Source organism: Cherax quadricarinatus, chromosome 3 (genome assembly GCF_038502225.1).
Source record: "Cherax quadricarinatus isolate ZL_2023a chromosome 3, ASM3850222v1, whole genome shotgun sequence".
In the NCBI taxonomy this organism is placed as follows: domain Eukaryota; kingdom Metazoa; phylum Arthropoda; class Malacostraca; order Decapoda; family Parastacidae; genus Cherax; species Cherax quadricarinatus.
In genome coordinates, this window is record NC_091294.1 from 55,580,477 (window position 1) to 55,608,304 (window position 27,828).

Sequence of the window (27,828 nt, forward strand, 5' to 3'; positions counted from 1 at the left end):
AATGTACAGTATATTCTTCATAGGTTTTATTTTCATACTCTCATTTCTCCCATATGTCACTTGCCATATCTGCATGAAAATTCTGTCAACCATTTGCTCAACTTCTCCAAGTAATTTTGTAGATGTGTAATAATTTTTATTTCTTATATTGCATAGGAGTTTTGTATCATCTGTAAAAATATTAATTTATTATTATTATTATTATTATTATTATTATTATTATTATTATCACACTGGCCGACTCCCACCAAGGCAGGGTGGCCCGAAAAAGAAAAACTTTCACCATCATTCACTCCATCACTGTCTTGCCAGAAGGGTGCTTTACACTACAGTTTTTAAACTGCAACATTAACACCCCTCCTTCAGAGTGCAGGCACTGTACTTCCCATCTCCAGGACTCAAGTCTGGCCTGCCGGTTTCCCTGAACCCCTTCATAAATGTTACTTTACTCACACTCCAACAGCACGTCAAGTATTAAAAACCATTTGTCTCCATTCACTCCTATCAAACACGCTCACGCATGCCTGCTGGAAGTCCAAGCCCCTCGCACACAAAACCTCCTTTACCCCCTCCCTCTAACCTTTCCTAGGTCGACCCCTACCCCGCCTTCCTTCCACTACAGACTGATACACTCTTGAAGTCATTCTGTTTCGCTCCATTCTCTCTACATGTCCGAACCACCTCAACAACCCTTCCTCAGCCCTCTGGACAACAGTTTTGGTAATCCCGCACCTCCTCCTAACTTCCAAACTACGAATTCTCTGCATTATACTCACACCACACATTGCCCTCAGACATGACATCTCCACTGCCTCCAGCCTTCTCCTTGCTGCAACATTCATCACCCATGCTTCACACCCATATAAGAGCATTGGTAAAACTATACTCTCATACATTCCCCTCTTTGCCTCCAAGGACAAAGTTCTTTGTCTCCACAGACTCCTAATGTAGTTTTTTTATTTTTTCTTGCCAATCATACACTACACGTTTCTTGCTGCTGTTATCCATATTAATATTATGTCTGCCTCATCTTGAGCACTTTCTCTGTCCTTGCACCCAAAATTAATATTGCTCTCATTGTCCACATCCTCCCCCCTCCCCCCGCATATTTTTTTCTTCTAGAGTTGTAGCGTATTTTTTTTTCTAAAGATAATGACACCAAAAGTATGAAATTTTATAGAAAACTCATGGAATTGTGCAATTGCAAGGTTAGCACTATGAGTGCAATTTACACATCAGCAATTTTTCCCTCTGAGTCCTATTTTAACCCTTTCATTGTCAAGACCCCTGCTCTCAACCTTGCTCTCGGTGTCAAATAATTAAAAAAAAAAAATTACAAAATGATGGAGAATCTTTATCCGAGGGCAATGTAAGCAAAAGTATGAAATTTGATGGAAAACTTATGGAATTGTGCTCTCACGAAATTAGCGGTCTTGGCGATATTTACGCATTGGCAATTCGCCCACTTTATGCCCTATTTTTGGGGAGTTCCATTGTTCCGGTCCACCAAACTTGTAGCTATTTCACTAGTATTCCTTCTATTCTATCGATTGAGTACAAGAAACTGCCCATTTACCTATTTCGACTAGCCAAAAAAATGATAAGAAATCGGTAATTTGGCCAGTTTCGTACAAAATTCAACAATTGCCAATTTCAAAATAGGGTCCAGAATAAACAATGTAGACATTCCTGATACTAAAATAACATTTCCTCTGCTCCTTAGTCATGACTCCAGGCTCCTCTTATATTACACTTGATTTCCATTTTGAATTTTTATTTACACAAAAAAAAACAGAAGATTAATTGTGGTGCATACTACTGCATTACTGATATAATTGCATAAATAATGTTAGTGCATTCCTAAGTGCATATTACACTCACCAGTTGGATGCATATTGGACAAGTGACATCATTTGTGTTTTCTGGAATATTGATAAAAAGCAAACATTTCCACTACTTTGAGCTCAATTTCAAGCTACTTTCAATCCTGAAACTGAACAAAATCATCTTTATTTCTGTAATACATCTTCCATTCTATCAAATTAGACAAAGAAACTGAGAATACAACCATAAATACACCATACGAAAATACACTGCAAAGTTGCTGTTTTAAACCAAAAGCATAGTCACAATTTTTTTTCTCGTTATGCACTGTGTGCTGCAGGATTTTTTTTATATGGTGCTCATTTACCACATAGATCCAGTGACAGATCTGTAGCTTAATTGCTCCTCTCTTAAATTTTATAAACATTGACACTGCCACTTATCATATATGTGCTTAGTTTTTGTACATTCTTTCATGACCCAGGGTGATAGGTCATGTGGTCCTGTACTATATAAGGAAAAAAGAATTCCTCTAAAACTTTCTCCTGTAAATGATACCAACAAATTATTAGGTGGTGAGTAATTTTTTTCCCATCTCCATTGAATGAATGACAAACTTTAAAACAATTCACACCTTTTTAAGTGTTGGAAGGGGTTTCTTGATTTAAATGAGATTAAAGAAATAATCCCAAAGGTTCCTATGGCTGGTTTGTGCTAGTAGAGTACATGTATTTCCTGTTTTCATTGATACCTGCATTTTGAGAGTATTCCTAGTTGCCTCGTAACTTTTTATTTAATAGAATCACTTTCAGCAGTCTTCCATAGAATTTAAGTGTCAGTGAAATCACCAGTAAGGCATTGTGTTGTAGGGTCAACTTCTTTACATTCTTCTGAAAAGTGCAGAAATAAGATAGTAATTTTTGTATTGTTTGTACATTTTCATTCTGTCTATTAGCCCGGTCTTGGTCATTTTCAACTAACAAGTGTAAGGTACGTAGTTGTGCAATGGATAATGTCACTTAGGCAGCCTCTCCTCACCACCTGTATCACTTCTAGCCTACTACCACACATCAGCTCTCATAAAGAATAAAAAGCCACAATACCACTGCTGGAGCAGTACGCAAATAACGTCCAGGAGTATATATGAGGAGAGGGGTAGGGGACAGGGAGCAAGAGTGGTAGAAAGGGAGAAGTGAATGGTGGTGGTAGTAGTAGTAGTAATGTAGCAGTATAAGTGATGGTGGTGGTGGTGCCGCTGCCGCTGCTGCCGCCGCCATTGCTGTTACTAGTATTATTACTATTATTATTTTTATTACTGTTATTACTACTAATATTATTACTATTCTTACTACTGTTATTACTTCTATTACTATGAATACTACAACTGTTACTATTATTAATATTACTACTAGTACTAAGGCAGCAGTGGTAAAGGTAGAAATACTGCTGTACTGCTATTATTATTGTTGCCATTACTACTACTCCCTCTTCTCGTTTTATCACTCCATCAACTGCCCCCCTTTCTTATATATTCTGGCTCCCTTCACTTTGTGTTTAGTGTGACTTGTTAACCCTTTCACTCTCCAAACCCCTGAAATATAGAGGTACAAAGTTGAAGCTCAGTGACCTGCTGACATCAACATTGGCAGTTACCGCATTCTCCACGTTTCTACTTTATTATTTTGTACTATTTTCTGGGTGTTTTCTAATTTTTTACTTTTTCCAGTAACTTTTTTGGTCCTTGAGACCCATATCAGGCACAGCGACCATGAATCTATCTGTTGCATGCAAGACAGTAGTGTCATCAGTACATTTACAAAACATGTTTACACAAACACTCACAGGTACAAATGTTTTACATTACTACTGTTTTAACACTTACATACATATATTCAGGCACTGGTCATACCTAGAGCTGTTAGTCTGTGGAAGTCTTTGAAACTTTACTCCATGCACAGCAATGTTTTACACATCTCAACACACAACATGTGCATCTGCACTTTGCTTGATGCCTTATAGTGTGTATAGTACAGACATAATATCACTTCTGAGCCCATTTCATCTTTTCTGTAGCAGGAAATGTTAGGAAGTGATCACTAAACTTCATACGAGAGGGTATTTGATACAGGTCCGCCACCACAAATCCAGCAATCAGTTATTCAGTTCCTTCAGTTATTCGGCACTAATTTTGGCTAGCATAATTTCAAATTTCCAGGGTCGCCACACCAACCTGCTGGTACTGTTTGGTGGCGCTACTTGCTGCATAAGTCATTCCAATTTCTTTTTCTCCATTTATTGTTTTAACCTGCTTACTTTTAGCCCTAGCCATGGTTCCAATGAATAAAAGAAATGCTTCTCATTATGTAAAGCACCTACACAGTACATTATCCATTAAAGATAAGGTGGCTTTGAAGCCACTTTCGGTTGCCATGAGCTCAGTCTCATGAAGCAGGAGAATATGTTTTATTATTACACTAATATCAACACTACAACTTATTTGCCTATCACAATTGATCTAATATAACCTAAGAAACAATATAAATAACATAAAACATGTTAAATATTCCAGAATGAATAATATTTGGCATAACACCGAGCAGTTCGACAGAGTTACGAAGAAGATATGGTAAACAAATACCATTCTCCTATCCTTGTCTTGGGGGCTTATATTAGAGAAAACGGAGTATAGCACAGGGCTAACTATGATATACACTCATACTCCACCATAAACATGAAACAAAAAAGTTATTTTCTCTCTATAGATTATCACACATAGCAGCATATGTGTAGAGAACCTAGGATAACCCCAAAAAAGTCAACGTAGCTTATTTTTGGTACCTGGCTTGGGTTAGCCATCTATGTTTTTTGGTAAATATTCGATTCCCAGCCAGGGTAGAAACATTAGGCGTGTTTCTTTACACCTGTTGTCTGTTTACCCATCAGTAAATGGGTACCTGGGTGTTAGCCGACTGGTGTGGGTGTTATCCTGGGACACTGACCTAATTTTCTTGAAATACTCAGCATAACAAGTGTCTTTCTATACAGTAGTATGTCACTGATGTCAGCTAGGCCTGTATACCTTGTACATGTACGTGTAGTAAATAAAGATATTATTATTATTATTATTATTATTATTATTATTATTATTATTTCCTCAGTTGTTTGTTGGGTTATCTTATTCAAACTTGGGCAATGTATGATGGAAAGATACTTCTTCACGTACACCAAAAATTAAAGAAATCAGACCATAAATAGCGGAGTTCACTTCTCAGCCATTAGCGGCCGCTTAGCGGTATATTTTTGTATGGTTGTTATGGTTATATTCTCATTTTTTTGGTCTCATTTCATAGAATGAAAGATATATTACAGAAATAAATATGATTTTGATTGCTTTCATGACGAAAAGTACCTTGAAATTGCGCTCACAGTAGCGAAAATGTTCTATTCTTTAGCGAAGCTCAAGAGTAAACAAATGACGTCACCGTCCAATACATATCCGCCTGCCAGTCCAAATTCCAGTACGGAGTCAAGAATGGATTGACATTATTTATACAATTATTACAGTAATGCAGTAGTCTGCATAACAGTAAATCTTCTATTTTTTGTGAATAACAATTCCAAATGGTAAGCAAGAGTAATATAAGAGGGGCCTAGAGCCATGACTAATGAACAGAGAAAATGTTATTTTAGTGCCAGGAATGTCTGCATTGTTTATTCTGGACCCTATTTTGAAATTGGCATCTGTCGAATTTGTGTGAAATCGGCCAAATTGCCAATTTCTGACCACTTGATTGGGTAGTTGAAATAAGTGAATGGGCAGTTTCTTGTACTCAGTTGACAGACTAGAAGTAAATAAGTTTATTCAGGTATACACAAATAGTTACATATATTATCATACATAGCAGTGAATGTATAGAGAACCTAGGATAACCCAGAAAAGTCAGACAAAGTGACTTATTTCCTGTACCTGGCTTGGGCTTGCCTAATATATGATTTTTGGTAAATATTTTTTTTTCTCGGTTGTTTGTTGGGCTGTCTCATTGAAACTTGGGCAGTGTATGATGGAAAGATGCATCTTAACGTGCAACAAAAATAAAAAAGACGGACGATAAATAAGGGAGTTCACTTTTCAGCCATTAGCTGCCTCTTTGCAGTATATTTTCGTATGGTTTTTATGGTTGTATTCTCATTTTTTGGACTCATTTGATAGAATGGAAGATATATTACAGAAATAGACATGATTTTGATTGCTTTCATAATGAAAAGTACCTTGAAATTGAGCTCAAAGTAGCAGAAATGTTCAATTTTTGCCGATGTTCAATGAACTGTGTAAGTCAAGGTGGTTAATTTTATTAAGTGTATTCTAACCTAACCACTCTGTAATTCGGCAAACTCAGTAATCCGGCACACTACAGGTCCCAATGATGCCGGATTTGTGATGGAGGACCTGTAATCATATCTCGGCTGTATTTCCGGTGCCCTGAGTGTCACTTTGTCATTATATGTTGGAAATCAAAGAACTCTTCATTGGTTCCATAATTATCATTGTTGGAATAGTCAGTGGGGAATAAAACTCCATTCATTTTCCCTAGGAGTGACACCTTTGTGTCCACATGGCGTGGTGAACAGTGTGTAATAATGTTCCCACAATGCACTGTGTGGGCCTTATTTTTTGTATACTGCACGCATTAACCACAGACCCATTCTCGCATGTGTAGTCCTATCAGGCCTCTCCCTCTCAGTTTGAAGATGCTAAAATTTAGGCATAGATCTGCATCAGGGACCCTGGTAGACTTAGTTCTGTGTGACAGTCATTAAAAGGGTGTATGGTCCAAGTTGGCCCAAAACATCGCCATAAGTTTGTCTCCTAAGTGCGGATTATTTGTGTATTGTGTACAGCTTTCATAGTCGTATATTTTTCTGAGTATATATGTTGATTGGATGTTAACCTGTGAGCCATATGAGCATAGCATATTATGTAGTTGAGAGGGAAGCCTGGAGACAAGATTGTCCAGTGAAAGATATAGATAATGGACTAGTAATGATTGTTGTATGCCATATATTGCCAAGGATTTATTTTTGTATATTTTAATTATCCTCAAATGATCATTTTTAGTATTAGGCTCAGCTGTGAATGTATTAAATTTTAATTTTGTCATTTTGCAGAAATGTGTGAGATGTACACGTTGCACCAGTTGTGGGAGTCCCAATGTGGCTCAGTGGCAGAAAGTTTCAGACAGAAGAAAATCCTTGGAGGTAACAACAGTGGAGACCTCACACACTGTGGATTTGGTTTTGTGCGCACGATGTGTTACTCTCAGGGAACGAGGCAACTTCTGTCCTTTATGTAATGGCTGCTATGAGGATGATGATTATGATGCAAAGGTTTGTTTGTCTTAGTGTTTATTCAGATTTAATTAATTTTATTTGATTCTTGAATTATATATAGGTTTTTCTTTGTGGTTATGAGTGATCTTGGAAATTTTCCAAAAGAAAAATATAGAAATATGAGAGTGAGTGATTTTTTCCTGGTGGTCATGTTTCTCCTATAATTTGTTACTAACTTTGAATACAACAGTTTTGTAATTTGAAATCTCTCTTGTTTTCACATAAATGTTTTTTTTTTACACTATCTTTTATTTTTAATTAGTAGCATTGTAATCCATACAGAGTTTTGCCAAGGGATGATAATGAACTTAATTGCTACAGTTTTCTATGGCTTAATATGAAGTTTTTATAAAATAGAATTTCATGGTGCTGTTTACAGATGATGGAATGTGGTCGATGTGGAGAGTGGATTCATGCTAACTGTGAAGGGCTCAACAATGAACGCTACCAGATTCTTAGCTTCTTACCTGACACAGTGGAGTATGTTTGTCGGAACTGTGTTATGGATGCATCATCCACTTGGTTGGATGCCGTTGGGAGAGAATTGTTGGCTGGATGTGAGGCAGTCCTTCAAGCTCTACTTAATAGCAGGTGTGCAAAGCATCTTGTGAGGAGAGAAGTTTCTATTAAATTGTCTTCCACAGGAGGTCTGACCCCTGTACCTTCTTTGCCTGCAATTGGGACTCCTTCACTGGAAAGAAATGAGGAGGGTTTATTGGAAAATCTGGTGGATGGTGAGAGTCTGGTTCTTGTTGCTCACCCGATGGAGCCTAATAGTACAGCAGCTTCTCTAGGTTATCTGACTGGGGAACTCCTTCACTCAGGAAAAAGTGATACTCTACGGAGTGAGAAGGGTATCAGCCCTCTGCCATCAAAAGCAGAGGGTATCATGGAGTTCAGTTGTGTTGATCAAGTTAAGAGTTCAGTGGTCAATATTGATGTTGATTTTTGTCAAGTGTCATGTCATTCTACCATGAGTGCATCAGAAAAAGGCAAAAATGTTAACTCATCTTTGTGTTCTGTGAATGTAGATGTTAAAGAGAGCCCTCAGGATAAAGCAGTTGCATTAACAAATGAACCTGCTAAGCAGATGTGTACAAATTACAGTAATATTGACAATGTGGCAGCTAATATTAATGCAGGTAAAAGTGGTTGTATAATTGGTGCAAAGCACAAAACTGATCTCAAAGGAAAATCAAGTAAAGAAAAGTGCGAGGAAGAGGTTCCGGCATTTCCTCGAAGACAAACACGCTCTTCTCTGGCAGGTGCAGCACTTTCCTCCACTGCAGCCTCAAGTAGTGCTTCCACTGACCCCATAAAGCTAAAGGAATGCTCTGTGCGTTTAGAGGATATTTGCAAGTCAAAATCTCCTTCGTCGTCTCCAATCAAAACTCAAGGTGAACAAGATAATATACTAAAATTAGAAGTTGAACCATGGAAAGAATCTGAATCAGTAAAATCTCAGGAAGTAGAAGCCAGTACAAAGTCCACATATTGCAAAGCTCTAGTCTGTTTGGAATCTCTGGAAGCAAAAGATTTGGAGGGGGTAACAAGAGAAGCCTTGCAAGGTATAAAGGCTTTAAAAGACACTGATGTCTCATGCACTCAAGTGGACGGCCCAAATGATGAAACCACGGCAACATCTCGAGTGATAAGAAACCTTTTTTTTGAAGAACGGAATCAAATAGTGTTGGATTCCACCAATTTGCTCGAAAGTAAGAAGGAAAATAATTTAGAGAAGGCCCTTGCTCAAGTAGAGGCTCAGTTGATCAGTCCTAAGGATAAGATAACAAAAGATATTGATGATGATTGTGTTAGTAGTGAAGAAAGTTCTTTTTGTGATACTGACACAGAGATTGAAAGTATCCAGGATGACCCAGAAGAACCAAGGGATTTACTTTCCATAAAGGAAAAACTGAAAGAACGGAAATATGAATCTGTTCTGCAGTTTCACGTTGATATGGCGAGGGTGATAGAAAATGGTAGACATCTGAATCGCAGCCAAACTCGCAATGTTCAAGCAACTTATGCAAAGCATATGAAAGAGTGTTTTCCCTGGTTTGATGTGAAAACACCAAATGTTTTTGAATTGGTAGATAAACAAAGACCTTTCCCAATACCACATTTGGATCATACGTATATATTTCGTACCATGATGGCAGGCAATCGTCACTTCACAATGCGTGATGCTCCCATATTCAGGAAGCGATCTACAAGCCCTCTAAAAGGCACTCTTCTATCTCAACCTGATCGCCGTAAATGTGTTTTATGTGGGAGAGAAAGTGACGATGAGCCTAATGCTGCGGGAAGACTACTTTACCTTGGTCAGGATGAATGGCTTCATGTAAATTGTGGACTCTGGTCATCAGAAGTGTATGAGGAGGTGGATGGAGGTTTGCAAAATGTGTATCTTGCTGTGAGTCGTGGTCGTTTGATAAAATGCTCTGCTTGTCTAGAGCGAGGAGCAACAGTGGGCTGCTGCCACAAAACCTGTCAGGCAACATATCATTTTCTGTGTGCAAGGCGAAGCTGTTGTCAGTTTATGGAAGATAAACGGATCTTCTGTCCTCAGCATGAGAGTACTTTGAATGGGGAAGAGAAGTCTGATGATTTTAAAGTCAGTAGATGTGTTTATGTAGATATGGATTCTGAAAAGAAGAAATGGAAACAAGTTCCTGGTAATCGTGTAAGCATTGCTATAGGTTCTCTTAATATAAAGAACCTTGGCCGTATTGTTCCAGAGTCTGATAGTGCTGAGGCCCTAATTCCTATGGATTTTACTTGTAGTCGTGTGTACTGGAGTACTGTAGACCCTACAAGGAGAGTTTCCTACACATGTCGAACTAGGAGAGTAGTACCAACACTCGATGATGCATCACTTATGGCAGATGCAGCTTTTCATAAAACAATTGATCATTCACTAGGAGAGGAAACTGTTTATAAGGAAATGGCAGCTGTCAAAAAGTGGTTTAAGCAACTCGAGGAGCGAAAAGTGGAAAAGAAGTCTCGGGAAACCAATATCATTCCTCCACACCTTTGTCCTTTGTATCGCAGCATCCGAGAAAGGGAAGAAGAAAAGAGAGCTATGGATAAGGTAGTTCACTGCCCAACTCCACCAGCCATTGTAGAACTGGATGTTCAACAGTGCATTGATGATATAATTGATAAAGTTAGTCGATCTGTAGAGGAAGAAAGCTTACTTTTGGACACTGATTTACCAGCCATTGTTAGTGCTGATGACAATGAATTGATATCCATGGTGCTGAATGACCTTGATGCATGTGACCCTATCACTCTACAGTCTACCCCTTCAACCTCAGGCAGACCAAGTCCACTAGATATTGACTTCCTGAGCACCTGTGATCATATGATGGACTCAGGGAAAGTGAATCACTCAGGAAACATGATTCAGGAAGCTCAGGAAACAGAATGTGACCCACAAGTGATATTAGACGCTACCCTCTCACCTGGTTGCAACCCTGCCCATGACACATACCAAGTGGAATCCCCGAATGCTGATATTAAAGAACCCATAATTGAGACTGTATCACCTCCAACTACTCAAGATCTTGGTTCTGTGCCTTCAAGTTCAATGTCATTGTCTAATGCCAGTAATAGTAATACTCAGAGTTCAGGTGTAAATGACAGCAACAGTAATGTCATAAATTCAGGTAATAGCTGCAACACTTGTAACAGTGAGAGCAAGAGTGATAGCACAAGCGGCAGCAGTAGTAGTAGCAGTAGCAGTGAGAGTTCCAGTAGCAGTAATATGGCTAGAGAAAGTAGTAGTCCAGAAAGATGCTCTGAAGGTACAGCAAGTAACACCAGTAGTCCAGACACTAGTTCCAGAACAAGCTCTGACATTAATGTTAGTAATGATACCAATAATGGCAGTACAGATAGTAACAGTGGCAGTGAAACATCTCAGGGTGCTGGATGTGGTGCTAAAACCCCATGCACCTCTTCAGGAAAAACTTCCTCTTTGAAACAAATTTGCCGTGTTTTGCCCATGCTCTCTACAAACAGCAGACGTTCCTCGTCAGCTAGTGAACACAGTGATTCAGTTCCACAGACAGGATTAAATCAGTCTCCTCTAACATCCCAACAAACTCCAAGAAATTCAGATGAGAATGAAGGAAGCAATGCCACTGGACGAGGAAATGTTCGTAAGAAAATTTGCATGAAGAGAAACTATAAAACTGTTATAAAAAAATATCCTCTCAGGAGTGGCATGAGAAAAAGCAAGCCATATGAAACTGTACAAATTGAGATAAATGAGACAATAGAGATACCTGGAGGTGAGGGATCTGGTGTGGTTCATAAAAGCTTAAAAAGAAAATGGAGTGGAATTCTAGATTCAGAAGAGGAAGAACATTGTCAGAAGGACTCCAATGGTGATCAAGCTGGGAAAGATAATACAAGTCGGGGAAGTGATGGAGAGAATTCAAAAGAAAATTCTGTGTCCAAGAAAGTTTTAAAATTTACAGATGACAACAATGACATTACAGTTAGTATTGTCAACAACAACAATAATCTCTGTGAATTTTCCAAATCACGGGGCCACAGGTACCGTCACAAGACAGTCTTGCAGTTAGATGGTGCAGCTGATGGCTCTTCGTCTAGTGCTGAAATGAGTGAGAGCCAAGATGAGGGAGTAGAAGAAAGGTACAAGTCTCAGAATCAAGAGGACCCTCAGACACCACCCCTTCACTCAGCACTGGCCATGCGTATCAAGGAACAGAGTCTGGCCAGAAGTTCACCAGGAGAGGAAGGTCCATACAAGTGTGCCAAATGCAAGAGACTCTATAGGTAAGTTTCTATTTACTGTACAGTTTTGTATTAACTGAGTCCTAGAGTTTGATAGGTTAAGAATACATTGCCAGTAATCAACTGATTTAAGGTGGAGATGGTTAAATGTTCATATTTTTTCTGTGCTTTCTCAATATCTGTGAGATTAATATTTATTGAATTTGCAAACATTCTCTAATGTCCATGGCTGAGTTCCACTTGCAAGTGCATCCACGTGCGAGTTTTTCCAAATACGAGTAGTTGATTGGTTGATTTTTTGCTTCTACACGCAGGCGAAATTTCCATAAGTGAGCGGGCCTCAAAGGAGGTTCCTTGATGTTGGTGAGGGGCTTGTGCTCTTCATATAGGGAATTAGGTCTCATTTGTTTGTTGGGCTATCTTATTGAGACTTGGGCAATGTATGATTAAAAGATGCTTCTTAACGTACACCAAAAATGAAAGAAATCAGACCGTAAATAATGGAGTTCACTTCTCGGCAATTAGCCGCCCCTTAGTGGTATTTTCATATAGTTTTTATGGTTGTATTCCCATTTTTTTGGTCTCATTTGATAGAATGGAAGATATATTACAGAAATAGATATGATTTTGAATGGTTTCATGACAAGAAGTACCTTGACAGTGAGCTCAAAGTAGCAGAAATGTTCTATTTTTGCTGATGTTCAAGAGTAAACAAGTGATGCCACCTCCATTCCATTATGAAGTCATGAATGGATTGACATTATTTATACAATTATTACAGTAATGCAGTAGTCTGCATAACAGTAAATCTTCTATTTTTTGTGTGAATAAAAATTCCAAATTATTTATATTTTAATAATAATAATAATAATATGTGTAGTAGGTTGGTAGACAGCAATCGCCCAGGGAGGTACTACCGTCCTGCCAAGTGAGTGTAAAACGAAAGCCTGTAATTGTTCTACATGATGGTAGGATTGCTAGTGTCTTTTGTCTGTCTCATAAATATGCAAGATTACAGGTACGTCTTGCTACTTCTACTTACACTTAGGTCTTACTAAACATACATGTACATGTTTATTTATACACACTCATCTGAGTTTTCCTTTTATATCCATGGGGAAGTGGAATAAGAATCTTTCCTCCGTAAGCCATGTGTGTTGTAAAAGTCAACTAAAATGCCGGGAACATTGGGCTAGTAACCCCTTTTCCTGTAATAATTACTAAAAAGAATAAGAAGAAAATTTTCAAAGTGGGAAGTCTGAATGTGGGTGGATGTTGTGCAAATGATAAGAAAGTGATAATTGTGGATGTTTTGAATGAGAAGAAGCTGGATGTCCTGGCTTTAAGTGAAACAAAGCTGAAGGGGGTGGGTGAGTTTCAGTGGAGAGGAATAAATGGGATTAGGTCAGGGGTTGCTAATTGAGTTAGAGCTAAAGGGGTAGTAGCAATAATGTTGAAGGATAAGGTATGGCAAGAGAAGAGGGACTATAAATGTATTAATTCAAGGATTCATTCTTTCTTTCTTTCAACACACCAGCCGCATTGCACCGAGGCGGAGTGGTCCAAAAGGAAAAACGAAGGTTTCTCCTTGTACATTTGGTAATATATACAGGAGAAGGGATTACTAGCCCCTTGCTCCCGGCATTTCAGCCGCCTCTTACAACACACATGGCTTACGGAGGAAGAATTCTGTTCCACTTCCCCATGGAGATCAGAGGAAATAAACAAGAACAAGAACTAGAAAGAAAATAGCAGAAAACCCAGAGGGGCGTGTATGTATGTATGTATGTATGTATATATATATATATATATATATATATATATATATATATATATATATATATATATATATATATATATATATATATATATATATATATATATATATATATATATAAATTCAAGGATTATGTGGAGTAAAATAAAGATTGGATGTGAAAAGTGGGTTATAGTAAGCGTGTATGCACCTGGAGAAGAGAGAAGTGTAGAGGAGAGAGAGAGATTCTGGGAAATGTTGAGTGAATGCGTGGGGAGTTTTGAATCTAAGTGTGAGAGTAATGGTGGTTGGGGATTTCAATGCTAAAGTGGGTAAAAATGTTATGGAGGGAGTAGTAGGTAATTTTGGGGTGCCAGGGGTAAATGTAAATAGGGAGCCTTTAATTGAGCTATGTGTAGAAAGAAATTTGGTAATAAGTAATACATATTTTATGAAAAAGAGGATAAATAAATATACAAGATATGATGTAGCACGTAATGAAAGTAGTTTGTTAGATTATGTATTGGTGGATAAAAGGTTGATGGGTAGGCTCCAGGATGTACATGTTTATAGAGGGGCAACTGATATATCGGATCATTATTTAGTTGTAGCTACAGTTAGAGTAAGAGGTAGATGGGAAAAGAGGAAGGTGGCAACAACAAGTAAGAGGGAGGTGAAAGTGTATAAACTAAGGGAGGAGGAAGTTCGGGCGAGATATAAGCGACTATTGGCAGAAAGGTGGGCTAGTGCAAAGATGAGTAGTGGGGGGGTTGAAGAGGGTTGGAATAGTTTTAAAAATGCAGTATTAGAATGTGGGGCAGAAGTTTGTGGTTATAGGAGGGTGGGGGCAGAGGGAAAGAGGAGTGATTGGTGGAATGATGAAGTAAAGGGTGTGATAAAAGAGAAAAAGGTAGCTTACGAGAGGTTTTTACAAAGCAGAAGTGTTATAAGAAGAGCAGAGTATATGGAGAGTAAAAGAAAGGTGAAGAGAGTGGTGAGAGAGTGCAAAAGGAGAGCAGATGAAAGAGTGGGAAAGGCACTTTCAAGAAATTTTAATGAAAATAAGAAAAAATTTTGGAGTGAGTTAAACAAGTTAAGAAAGCCTAGGGAAAGTATGGATTTGTCAGTTAAAAGCAGAGTAGGGGAGTTAGTAGATGGGGAGAGGGAGGTATTAGGTAGATGGCGAGAATATTTTGAGGAACTTTTAAATGTTAAGGAAGAAAGGGAGGCGGTAATTTCATGCACTGGCCAGGGAGGTATACCATCTTTTAGGAGTGAAGAAGAGCAGAATGTAAGTGTGGTGGAGGTACGTGAGGCATTACGTAGAATGAAAGGGGGTAAAGCAGCTGGAACTGATGGGATCATGACAGAAATGTTAAAAGCAGGGGGGATATAGTGTTGGAGTGGTTGGTACTTTTGTTTAATAAATGTATGAAAGAGGGGAAGGTACCTAGGGATTGGCAGAGAGCATGTATAGTCCCTTTATATAAAGGGAAAGGGGACAAAAGAGATTGTAAAAATTATAGAGGAATAAGTTTACTGAGTATACCAGGAAAAGTATACGGTAGGGTTATAATTGAAAGAATTAGAGGTAAGACAGAATGTAGAATTGCAGACGAGCAAGGAGGCTTCAGAGTGGGTAGGGGATGTGTAGATCAAGTGTTTACATTGAAACATATATGTGAACAGTATTTAGATAAAGGTAGGGAAGTTTTTATTGCATTTATGGATTTAGAAAAGGCATATGATAGAGTGGATAGAGGAGCAATGTGGCAGATGTTGCAAGTATATGGAATAGGTGGTAAGTTACTAAATGCTGTAAAGAGCTTTTATGAGGATAGTGAGGCTCAGGTTAGGGTGTGTAGAAGAGAGGGAGAATACTTCCCGGTAAAAGTAGGTCTTAGACAGGGATGTGTAATGTCACCATGGTTGTTTAATATATTTATAGATGGGGTTGTAAAAGAAGTAAATGCTAGGGTGTTCGGGAGAGGGGTGGGATTAAATTATGGGGAATCAAATTCAAAATGGGAATTGACACAGTTACTTTTTGCTGATGATACTGTGCTTATGGGAGATTCTAAAGAAAAATTACAAAGGTTAGTGGATGAGTTTGAGAATGTGTGTAAAGGTAGAAAGTTGAAAGTGAACATAGAAAAGAGTAAGGTGATGAGGGTATCAAATGATTTAGATAAAGAAAAATTGGATATCAAATTGGGGAGGAGGAGTATGGAAGAAGTGAATGTTTTCAGATACTTGGGAGTTGACGTGTCGGCGGATGGATTTATGAAGGATGAGGTTAATCATAGAATTGATGAGGGAAAAAAGGTGAGTGGTGCGTTGAGGTATATGTGGAGTCAAAAAACGTTATCTATGGAGGCAAAGAAGGGAATGTATGAAAGTATAGTAGTACCAACACACTTATATGGATGTGAAGCTTGGGTGGTAAATGCAGCAGCGAGGAGACGGTTGGAGGCAGTGGAGATGTCCTGTCTAAGGGCAATGTGTGGTGTAAATATTATGCAGAAAATTCGGAGTGTGGAAATTAGGAGAAGGTGTGGAGTTAATAAGAGCATTAGTCAGAGGGCAGAAGAGGGGTTGTTGAGGTGGTTTGGTCATTTAGAGAGAATGGATCAAAGTAGAATGACATGGAAAGCACATAAATCTATAGGGGAAGGAAGGAGGGGTAGGGGTCATCCTCGAAAGGGTTGGAAAGAGGGGGTAAAGGAGGTTTTGTGGGCTAGGGGCTTGGACTTAAAGCAAGCATGCATGAGCGTGTTAGGAGTGAATGGAGGAGAATGATACTTGGGACCTGACGATCTGTTGGAGTGTGAGCAGGGTAATATTTAGTGAAGGGATTCAGGGAAACCGGTTATGTTCATATAGTCGGACTTGAGTCCTGGAAATGGGAAGTACAATGCCTGCACTTTAAAGGAGGGGTTTGGGATATTGGCAGTTTGGAGGGATAAGTTGTGTATCTTTATACGTATATGCTTCTAAGCTGTTGTATTCTGAGCACCTCTGCAAAAGCAGTGATAATGTGTGAGTGTGGTGAAAGTGTTGAATGATGATGAAAGTATTTTCTTTTTGGGGATTTTCTTTCTTTTTTGGGTCACCCTGCCTCGGTGGGAGACGGCTGACTTGTTGAAAAAAAAAAAAAATATAGGATGGCGGAATCAGGCCCATTGCAGTGGGTAACACCCTTCGGCGCCTAGTCGCCAAGGCTGCAGTAAGAAGGGTGAGTCAAGAGGCTGCTGCAATGCTGAAACCAACTCAGCTCGGTTTCGGCGTTCAACAGGGCTGTGAAGCAGCTGCCCACGCAGCACGAGTATATATCAGAAACATGTCCGATGAAAAAGCCTTGGTCAAATTGGACTTTGCCAATGCTTTCAACTCAGTCAGAAGGGATGCTGCTCTCCAAGCAGTTCATAGAAACTTACGTTCCCTTTATCCCTTAATAGAATCCTGTTATAGTGTGACTTCCAAACTATTGTTTGGGGACCATGAAATTGACTCGTGTGAGGGCGTGCAACAGGGGGACCCTCTCGCTCCCTTTCTATTTTGTTTGGGCATCAAGGAAGTCACGGAAGCACTCTCCAGCGAGCTCAATATCTGGTTCCTGGACGACGGTACCCTAGCTGGCACAACAGAATCTCTCCTAGAGGACATCAGAAAAATTAAAGACATGGGAGAAAGCCTGGGCCTTTCTTTAAACCCCACCAAATGCGAAATAGTTTCTACCAATCAACAGATGATCCAGAATATTAGTGCCGTTTTACCAGGAGCACGAGCCATTGATCCAGCCAATAGCACTCTCCTCGGTGCTCCTCTTGGGTCCAATGCCATCGATCTAATCCTAGGAAAAAAAGTCTCAGACCTCCGAACGATGGAAAGCAGGATGAAAGACATTGACACACACGATGCCTTCTACCTACTCACCAGGTGCCTGTCAATCCCAAAACTTACCTATTTTCTGAGATGCTCCCCAGCCTTCAGCAGTCCAAAACTCAAGGAATATGACTCTCTCCTGAAGGCTAGAGAGTGTATTGAATCTTTCCCTTGACGATGGACAGTGGTTGCAAGCCTCACTTCCGGTGAGGCTTGGAGGGCTAGGAGTACGCAAATCCTCCCAGATTGCTCTACCAGCTTTCCTATCCTCTTCCATAGCATCAAACGAGTTGATAAGACAAATTCTTCCTGACACCCTCAGTGACTCAGCAGGAATAGAAGACCCTAGCTATGCCAGTGCCATCACCGAATGGGAAACTCTTGCTGCTCCAGCACCAAAGCCTAGTGCAGCACTGGTTCACAAACAGTCAAGCTGGGATGGCCCAATTGCTGAAAAGGTGCTTGCCAACATGCTCAGGGCTGCAACATCAGATAGGGAGATTGCCCGTCTTCAGGCTGTGAGTGCACCTCACTCCGGGGACTTCCTCCAAACAGTTCCCATATTGGCAATGGGAACGCGACTCGACCCTAAGACCCTCCGTATTGCAGTGGCTCTGCGCCTTTTTGCCCCAATTCACACAGAATATATGTGTATTTGCGGCGAAGTGCAAGCAGACCAATACGGTCTACATGGTCTTAACTGTTCCAAAACCAAGGGCTGGCATGCAAGACACAATGAGGTCAACGACATCATTAAGAGAACCCTTGCTACAGCTGGATGCCCTGCTGAGAGGGAGCCCCGATCGCTAGCAACCAACAATACCCACAACCCAGCAAACCGCCCCGACGGGATCACCATCTATCCTTGGAAGAATGGCAAGCTCTTAGCATGGGACTATACCTGTGTGTCCACACTGGCTGACACCTATATCCATCACAGTGTGGGGCGACAGGGAGGAGCTGCTGACCACAGGGAGGAGTACAAGATCAGCAAGTACAGGGACATTAGCCAACAGTACCAATTTGTCCCAGTGAGATTCAGAGACCTTGGGATCATGGGGAAAAATGCCACACATTTCCTTAAAGAATTGGGTTCCAGACTCATCGACACCACCAGAGACGACCGATAGATAGGATTAGATAGGAGTGAATGGAGACGAATGATACTTGGGACCTGACGATCAGTTGGAGTGTGAGCAGGGTAATATTTAGTGAAGGGATTCAGGGAAACCGGTTATTTTCATATAGTCGGACTTGAGTCCTGGAAATGGGAAGTACAATGCCTGCACTTTAAAGGAGGGGTTTGGGATATTGGCAGTTTGGAGGGATATGTTGTGTATCTCTATACGTATATGCTTCTAAACTGTTATATTCTGAGCACCTCTGCAAAAGCAGTGATAATGTGTGAGTGTGGTGAAAGTGTTGAATGATGATGAAAGTATTTTCTTTTTGGGGATTTTCTTTTTTTTTTGGGGTCACCCTGCCTCGGTGGGAGACGACCGACTTGTTGAAAATATATATATATATATATATATATATATATATATATATATATGCAATAAGATCACAGTAAACAGGTGATTTCAAAATATGCAAAACAACCACTCTGAAAAAATAGAGAAATTCCAAGCGCTTTCGTGACTACTCACATTATCAACGAACTATGATAATGTGAGTAGTCACGAAAGCGCTTGGAATTTCTCTATTCTTTCAGAGTGGTTGTTTTGCATGCATATACATATATATATATATATATATATATATATATATATATATATATATATATATATATTATATATATATATATATATATATATAGATATATATATATATATATATTATATATATATTATATATATATATTATATATATATTATATATATATATTATATATATATATTATATATATATATTATATATATATATATATATATATATATATAAATAAATAAATAAATAAATAAAAAAACAACAACAACAACAACCTGCCTGAGGACAATGCAGTGGTAAAATTAGATTTCAAGAATGCGTTCAATCTCCTGAAAAGAGACGTGGTATTAGCAGCAGTACAAGAACATTTCCCTGGTCTCTTCCCCTTTGTTTCAGCTGGGTATAGCAAGGAATCAATGCTTCTCTTTGGAGAGCATGAAATCACATCATCGGAGGGTGTCCAACAAGGAGATCCTCTTGCACCATTTCTCTTCTGTATAGCAGTTAGGGAAATCACAGTCAGACTGACCAGCGAGCTAAACATCTGGTTCCTAGATGATGGCACACTAGCAGGTACAAAGGAGTCCCTCCTACATGACCTTACACAGGTAATGACATGGGGACAGGAAATGGGTCTCGTCCTGAATCCATCCAAATGTGAAATCATCTCAGTCAGTCAACAAGTGATAAATGCAGTGAGATCAAAACTACCAGGAGCAGCAGTCATTGCCCCCATATATAGTGTCTTGCTAGGAGCACCTCTGGGAAGCAATGCCATTGACACATTTCTCAGGAAGAAATTGGAAGAGTTAAGGAGAATGGAACAACGAATAGGCAATCTGGACACCCACGATGCCTTGTACCTTCTCACAAAGTGCTTGAGTCTGCCCAGGTTGACATATTTCCTAAGATGTGCACCTTCATATGATAACCCAATACTGCACGAATATGACAGTATTCTGAGGCAGATTTTTACGAAAGTACTTAACCTTACTCTAGAAGACGGGCAGTGGAACCAAGCTACACTTCCAGTCAGACTAGGAGGCATTGGTGTCTGCAAGTCATCACAGATTGCGTTACCTGCTTTTCTGTCCTCGTGTATTGCATCCAGAGAGCTTGTAGCAGCGATTCTCCCTGAACATCTTAGGGACAAGATTGGAGTCCAGGACCAAAAATTCATTTATGGAGCAATGATCTGGGATAATCTAACGGGCTCAGAAACCAGACCTGCTCCCCCCAACAACTACAAACAATCGCATTGGGATGGTCCAATAGTGGAAAATATAGCCTCAACAATGCTTCAGAGTGTGTCAGGGAAGGATAGAGCCCGCCTACTGGCAGTGAGAACCCCTCATGCTGGGGACTTTCTGTTGGCTGTTCCCAACTGCAGCCTTGGCACACGCCTCGACCCACAGACCATCCGCATCGGTGTTGCCCTTCGACTTGCCGCCCCTATTCTCGCCGAACACAGGTGTATTTGTGGCAGTGAAGCAGCAGACCGATTCGGGTACCATGGTCTTGTGTGCCATAAATCCGAGGGAAAGATTGCAAGACATGAGGAGGTTAATAACATTATCAAGAGGAGCCTCACAACAGCTGGATGCCCAGCAGTAAGGGAGCCACCCCTGTCTAAGGGCAATGTGTGGTGTAAATATTATGCAGAAAATTCGGAGTGTGGAAATTAGGAGAAGGTGTGGAGTTAATAAAAGTATTAGTCAGACGGCTGAAGAGGGTTTGTTGAGGTGGTTTGGTCATTTAGAGAGAAGGGACCAAAGTAGAATGACATGGAGAGCGTATAATTCTATAGGGGAAGGAAGGCGGGGTAGGGGTCATCCTCGAAATGGTTGGAGGGAAAGGGTAAAGGAGGTGTTGTGGGTGAGGGGTTTGGACTTCCAGCAAGCGTGCGTGAGCGTGTTAGATAGGAGTGAATGGAAACAAATGGTATTTGGGACCTGACGAGCTGTTGGAGTGTGAGCAGGGTAATATTTAGTGAAGGGATTCAGGGAAACCGGTTATTTTATATAGCCAGACTTGAGTCCTGGAAATGTGAAGTACAGTGCCTGCACTTTAAAGGAGGCGTTTGGGATATTGGCAGTTTGGAGGGGTATATTGTGTATTTTTATATGTATATACTTCTAAACTGTTGCATTCTGGGCACCACTGCAAAAACATTGATTATGTGTGAGTGAGGTGAAAGTGTTGAATGATGATGAAAGTATTTTCTTTTTGGGGATTTTCTTTCTTTTTGGGTCACCGTTCCTCAGTGGGAGACGGGCGACTTGTTGAAAAAAAAAAAAATTTATTATTATTTATTATCACACTGGCCGATTCCCACCAAGGCAGGGTGGCCCGAAAAAGAAAAACTTTCACCATCATTCACTCCATCACTGTCTTGCCAGAAGGGTGCTTTACACTACAGTTTTTAAACTGCAACATTAACACCCCTCCTTCAGAGTGCAGGCACTGTACTTCCCATCTCCAGGACTCAAGTCCGGCCTGCCGGTTTCCCTGAATCCCTTCATAAATGTTACTTTGCTCACACTCCAACAGCACGTCAAGTATTAAAAACCATTTGTCTCCATTCACTCCTATCAAACACGCTCACGCATGCCTGCTGGAAGTCCAAGCCCCTCGCACACAAAACCTCCTTTACCCCCTCCCTCCAAAATAATAATTATATGTATAATAATACAGTGGAACCTCAAATATCGAACTTTCTTCGTTCCAGATGCCTGTTCGAGTGCCGTTACCGAACGAATTTATTCCCATCAGGAATAATGTAAATTAGATTAGTTCATTTCAGACCCTCAGAAATACACTTATAAAAGCACTTACAAAAATACGCTTACATAATTGGTTGAGTTGGGAACAGCTCGGTATTTGAGGTTCCACTGTAATAGTGTAATAATAATATTAATACGTATAATAATAACACATGTATAATAATAACACATGTATAATAATAACGTACTTCTTTCTTTCATCAAACCGGCCAAATCCCACCGAAGCAGGGTGGCCCAAAAAAGAAAAAAGTTTCTCTTTTTAACTTTAGTAATGTATACAGGAGAAGGGGTTACTAGCCGTTTGATCCTGGTATTTTAGCCGCCTCTTACGATATGAATCCATTCCAGAGAGCTCATGGTTAGACAAAATTATCTTAAGTCGAATTAATTTTCCCCATAAGAAATAATGGAAATCCAATTAATCCGTTCCAGACACCCAAAAGTATGAAAAAAAAAATTTAACACATGAAATATACATTTTCCTACACAGAAAAAGAAGGAAGCATACACAGTATACTGTACTAAATGAAGAATAAATAACACTTACCTTTATTGAAGCTGTAGTGATGTGTGATGAGATGGGAGGAGGGAAGATGGAAGTGTATTAATTTTTGGAAGGGGAATCCCCTTCCATAAGGAATTTAGGTAGCAAGCCCTTTTCCGGGGTTACTTCCCTTCTTCTTTTATGCCACTGGGAACAACTTGAGAGTCACTGGACCTCTGTTGCACCAAAAATCTGTTCATAGAGCTCTGTTCCTCACATTCCTTTAAGATTTTCCTAAAGTAGTTCACAACATTGTCATTGTAAAAGTCACCAGCACGGCTTGCAATGGCTGTGTTAGGGTGATTTTCGTCCATAAAGGTTGGTAGTTCAACCCACATTGCACACATTTCCTGAATCTTTGAAGAAGGCAGCTTCCTCAATTTCTCTCTCCCCTCCTCTGAAGCAGTTTCCTCAGTTGTGGCCTCTTGCTGTTGCAGATGCTCTTGCAGCTCATCGGTGGTTGGTTCTTCATCTTCGTCGTCCACCAACTCTTCCACATCCTCCCAACGAACCTCCAAGGACTTCCACCAATGCCACAATAGATTCCACAACTGGCATAGGCTCCTGAGGGTTAGCCCCAAACCCTTCAAAATCCCTCTCTTGTACACATTGTGGCCACAATTTCCTCCAAGCAGAGTTCAAGGTCCTCTTAGTCGCTCCCTCCCAAGCCTTACCTATGAGGTTTATGTAATTGAGGATACAAAAGTGATCTTTCCAAAACTCTCTTAGGGTCAGTTGAGTGTCTGAGGCCACTTCAAAGCACTTTTGAAACATTCCTTTGGTGTACAGTTTTTTGAGATTTGAAATGACCTGCTGGTCCATGGGCTGGAGGAGAAGAGTGGTATTAGGAGGCAAAAACTTCACTTTTATGAAGCTCAACTCCCCCGAAATTTGCTCTGGCAAGTCTGCAGGATGACCAGGAGCATTGTCTAATACCAGGAGGCACATAAATTCCTATTTATTTTCCAGGAGATAATTTTTCACAGTGGGGCCAAACACATAGTAAAACCAGTCATAGAAAAAGTCCCTAGTGGCCCATGACTTACTGTTTGCCCTCCACATCACACAGATTAACCTAGATGACATTGTTTTTCCTGAACACACTGGGAGTTTCAGAGTGATACACAAGTAGAGGCTTCACTCTGCAATCCCCACTAGCATTACTACACAACATTAAGGTTAGCCTGTCTTTCATAGGCTTGTGTCCTGTGAGTGCTTTTTCCTCCTGTGTAATGTAGGTCCTGTTTGGCATTTTCTTCTAAAACAAGCCTATTTTGTCACAATTAAACACTTGTTGAGGTTTCAATCCTTCAGCTTCTATGTACCCCTTGAATTCCTGCACATATTTTTCATCTGCTTTTTTGTCCTAACTGGCAGCCTCACCATGCCTTATCACACTGTGTATGCTGCTACGATTCTTAAATCTCTCAAACCAACCTTTGCTGGCCATTAAATTCACTCACATCACCACTACTTGCAGGCATTTTTTTAATTAAATCGTCATACAGATGCCTTGCCTTTTCACATTTGATCGCGTGAGAGATGCTATCTCCTGATATCTGTTTTTCGTTTATCCACACCAATAACAGTCTCTCAACATCTTCGAGTACTTGTGATCTGTGTTTCGAAAAGATACTTGCACCTTTCGCAACAACAGCTTCCTTGATTGCCTTCTTGTTGGCCAGGATAGTAGCAATGGTTGATTGGGGTTTGTTGTACAACCTCGCCAGCTCAGAGGCACGCACTCCACTTTCATACTTTTTAATTATCTCCTTCATTTCTATACTAATTTTCACCCTTTTTACCACAGAGTTGGCACTAGAAGCTTTCTTTGGGCCCATGGTGGCTTATTTAGCAATTACAAGCACTAAAAGCACTGGAATAATACAAAATGTACCGAATGTATGCGTGGAACCGACCGCACTGGCTTGTAAACATTGGCACACTAACTGAAGGCAGGCCAGCTGAGGCACGCTCAGGTCAGATGGATGTGTGGACGCGTATGGGATGACTGATATAAGTCGAGTTTTTCATCGTAGGCCGTTGTAAAATTTGTACACTGAAAAGCTTTGTAAGTCGATTTTATCGTAAGATGAGGCCTTCATAAGTCGAGGGCCCACTGTAATTATAATAATAGACGACTTCAGAAGGCTGTCACTAGAGGGCAGTGTTTACCACAACATTGCTAGAGAGGTTATGGATGCCTCCACTTGTCACATAATGACATATTTTTTTCATTCTGGAATATGTATCAGGTTTCTATGTTATTTATATTGTTTATTATACCATATTAAATGAATTGTGATAGATAAATAAGCCGTAGAGTTGATATTAAGAAAATTATTAAAGTATTTTATGGTGCCTGGAATTCCACTAGAATGAATTAATTTTATTTCTGTTAATTTAAATGAGGAAAATTGACTCTGCAAACGAGCAAATCCAAATGTGAGCAAGGTCACGGAACGGATTAAACTCATTAATGGAGGTTCCACTGTATAGCATTTTTCACAAACTAGGATCCTGGATCTGAAACACAGTGTGTGTTATTACAAACTTGCTTGCATATGAAATGTACTTTTGTTGATGACTCATTACAATAGGGTCATTCTATGTCAAATGGTCTGATTTTAGAAAAATGCCCCACCTCACCATCATGGATTTTGATGAAACTTGGTGTGCTGAATCTTACATGTCTCAAACTAAATTTGGTAAAGTTTTAGATCTGTCAATGAAATGGTTGCTGAGATAGAACCCTTTCTTTGACTCCATTTCACGACCATTACCCAATGAAGTTAAGACAATTTTGAATTAAAATAATTTCTCACTCTTTCTTCCAAAATAAATGAAATTTTGCTATCTTACGCAACATCTTATGCTTAATCCAATGAAACTAATATGGATTTACATTTGTTAAGGTGACATGCTGATTGAGCCTCAAACTGGGGCAAAAATATCAATGTGTCAAAAAAATGTCAAAGTTTAGCCTTCTCTGGCTTGTATAATAATAAAGGTATCCTCATGAAATTCTGTTTACTATTTTGTGACATAACCTTGTTTACAGGTATTTAGTTTCAATTTGGGAGAATGTTTACTTTCTTTTATATTTAAATTTAAATTTTCACACTTTTTTTCAAAAAAGTAGAAAATAGGTACTTTCAATGTGCTTTTGCAAAAGAGAGTCATCTTGAAACATTTTCAAACTGCATCCATTAGAAAGAATATGTTTTAAGCCATTTTAAAAAGTTGCTTCAGTTTTTCATCACGTCCATATAATGCCCAAAAAATAAGGGTCAAACTTCGACAGTTTACTGTAGCTTCAATGCTCTGTGAAAATCCACAGTATGGTTAACTTTTTAAGCTTGACGTGTCATGTAATCATTTTTTTGACCACTCTTTATGAGATAAGTGTAGAAGTATTTGATTACATTGGTCCATGGTGGCATTTCCACTACTGGTTCAATCACTTCAAACCAGCAACCTCATCGCCATAGAGGTCACGCTCGAAAGCCATGCAGTCTCAGGCATGGGTTTAGGTTTCCGAGTCTGCAGTCTTGGTTTCTTTGTTGAGGTTCCAAAACCTTGGTGGGTGGTATCTGTTTGGTTCCAAAACTAATAGCAGGGCTGCTTAGTCTAGGTTCCCAAGCCTACTGTGGGTATCTTCAGTTGGTTCCTAAGCCGAAGTTCTGACCGCTTGATTTGATGGCTCACGTTTGCCCCCCAAAAAAATCTGAAAACTGATGTTGTTGCCCAGATGATGTAACTGATGGAACAGGAAACACGGAAATGAGGTGTTACTCTGGCACCCAACAAATGTCGTGTCTTTAAGGCCAGTAAAATGAACTGGCTAGACCATGTGAGTGCATAAACTTTATCAAGATGTCACTTTCTTTCACCAATACTTCAACAGCATTTTCAGCCCACCATTTGTTATCATAAATGCAAGCAATGTAATTATCAGGGAGCATTTGTGATATTGATAATCCTGGCATTTTAGTGCCCGTTTTGGAAGTTTTGGAAACAAAGTATGTAGATGGCATCATTTGAAACTTTACTTACGCATTTAGTGGTTGAGTCAAGTGCCACAAATTGGTGTTGCTCCCGTGTTCCAGTTATTTTGCTGCTTTTTTTTTTGCCATCTTTCTTTTTGAAAAGATTTGTTTTCATCAACTTTTTGGGGGGGGAACAAATATATATTTAATTCCATGTATATTCTTGTCACAAAATTTGAATAGATCTTTTGGTGTCTATTTGGTCATTCAGTGAGCTTTGAAGGGTAGCTCTAGTGGCTAATCTTTTTGTTGTTCCTCCAATTCCATCACATTGTGATTTGCTATGGCTTGTTCAAAAAAAAATTCCATTATGCTTCAACATTGAAATCAGTCTTGTGATTGCACAAATTAACAAAACTTTTGAAGTTCTTATATTGAGCACCTGAGCCATCACTAAAATGGTGGATTCTAGCAACTTTCATTCTTGTCTTCAAAAACTTGATCAGCTTGGAAATGAAAAGTTAAACAGATATTGAGTCATGCTGCATGTGATCTGATGATGCAAACATTTGTAACATCTAGGATAGCAGTTTTGTTGATGTAGTATGCAACAGATGGATGTAATGTAGCTTGTGAATTTTCCCAATGAAAGCTCTAAGCAGCATCTTGTACAACAAAAGAGTAATTTTCAGCAATGTCCATCAAAGCAATCATTTCGCCTTCTTCTAAATTCACTTTCAAGGATTTCAGATATTCGCTTTGATGCTTTGACACAAAATGGTGACTTGTTAGCTTCCAAATTTTGTTTGCAAACTTGCTGATAAATTCATCCAACGTTAGTTTGCACATTTTTAGCATTTCACAATCAGTATGCACCCACTGTTTAAATTCGATCAGTTCATCCAGATCCCAATCTTTGAATATTTCTTTGAGATAAACTGTAAGTCCTTCCTCACCAGGACAATCTTGGCATTGCTCTAGCATGCAATCTCTAGAGTTCAAATTGCAAACAGTTTTTTCAATAAGCACTTTGTAATTGCCCTTAATATTGGCTCCTTGCAATATGAGTTTGATGTTCTGATGTATGGTACAGACACAAACAGAATGGGTGCCTGGAACACCAACTGTTATGCACCACTTTCGTCCGAGCTCACAAAGTTTTGAAAGCCCGATTTCAGCACC

General features: G+C 39.5%; 1 protein-coding gene across 1 annotated transcript in view; it reads left to right on the forward strand.

Annotated features, from left to right (window-relative positions):
* LOC128705920 (histone lysine N-methyltransferase trithorax) overlaps positions 1-25,909 on the forward strand; it is a 382,322-nt gene extending 356,413 nt beyond the window's left edge. Inside the window, exons 10-12 of the mRNA XM_053801012.2 lie at positions 6,991-7,209; positions 7,592-12,021; positions 23,095-25,909. Of these exons, the coding sequence (XP_053656987.2) occupies positions 6,991-7,209; positions 7,592-12,021; positions 23,095-23,386 (4,941 nt within the window). The 3' untranslated portion in view covers positions 23,387-25,909. The remainder of the gene's footprint in view (positions 1-6,990; positions 7,210-7,591; positions 12,022-23,094) is intronic.
* The last annotated feature ends 1,919 nt before the right edge of the window (positions 25,910-27,828 follow it).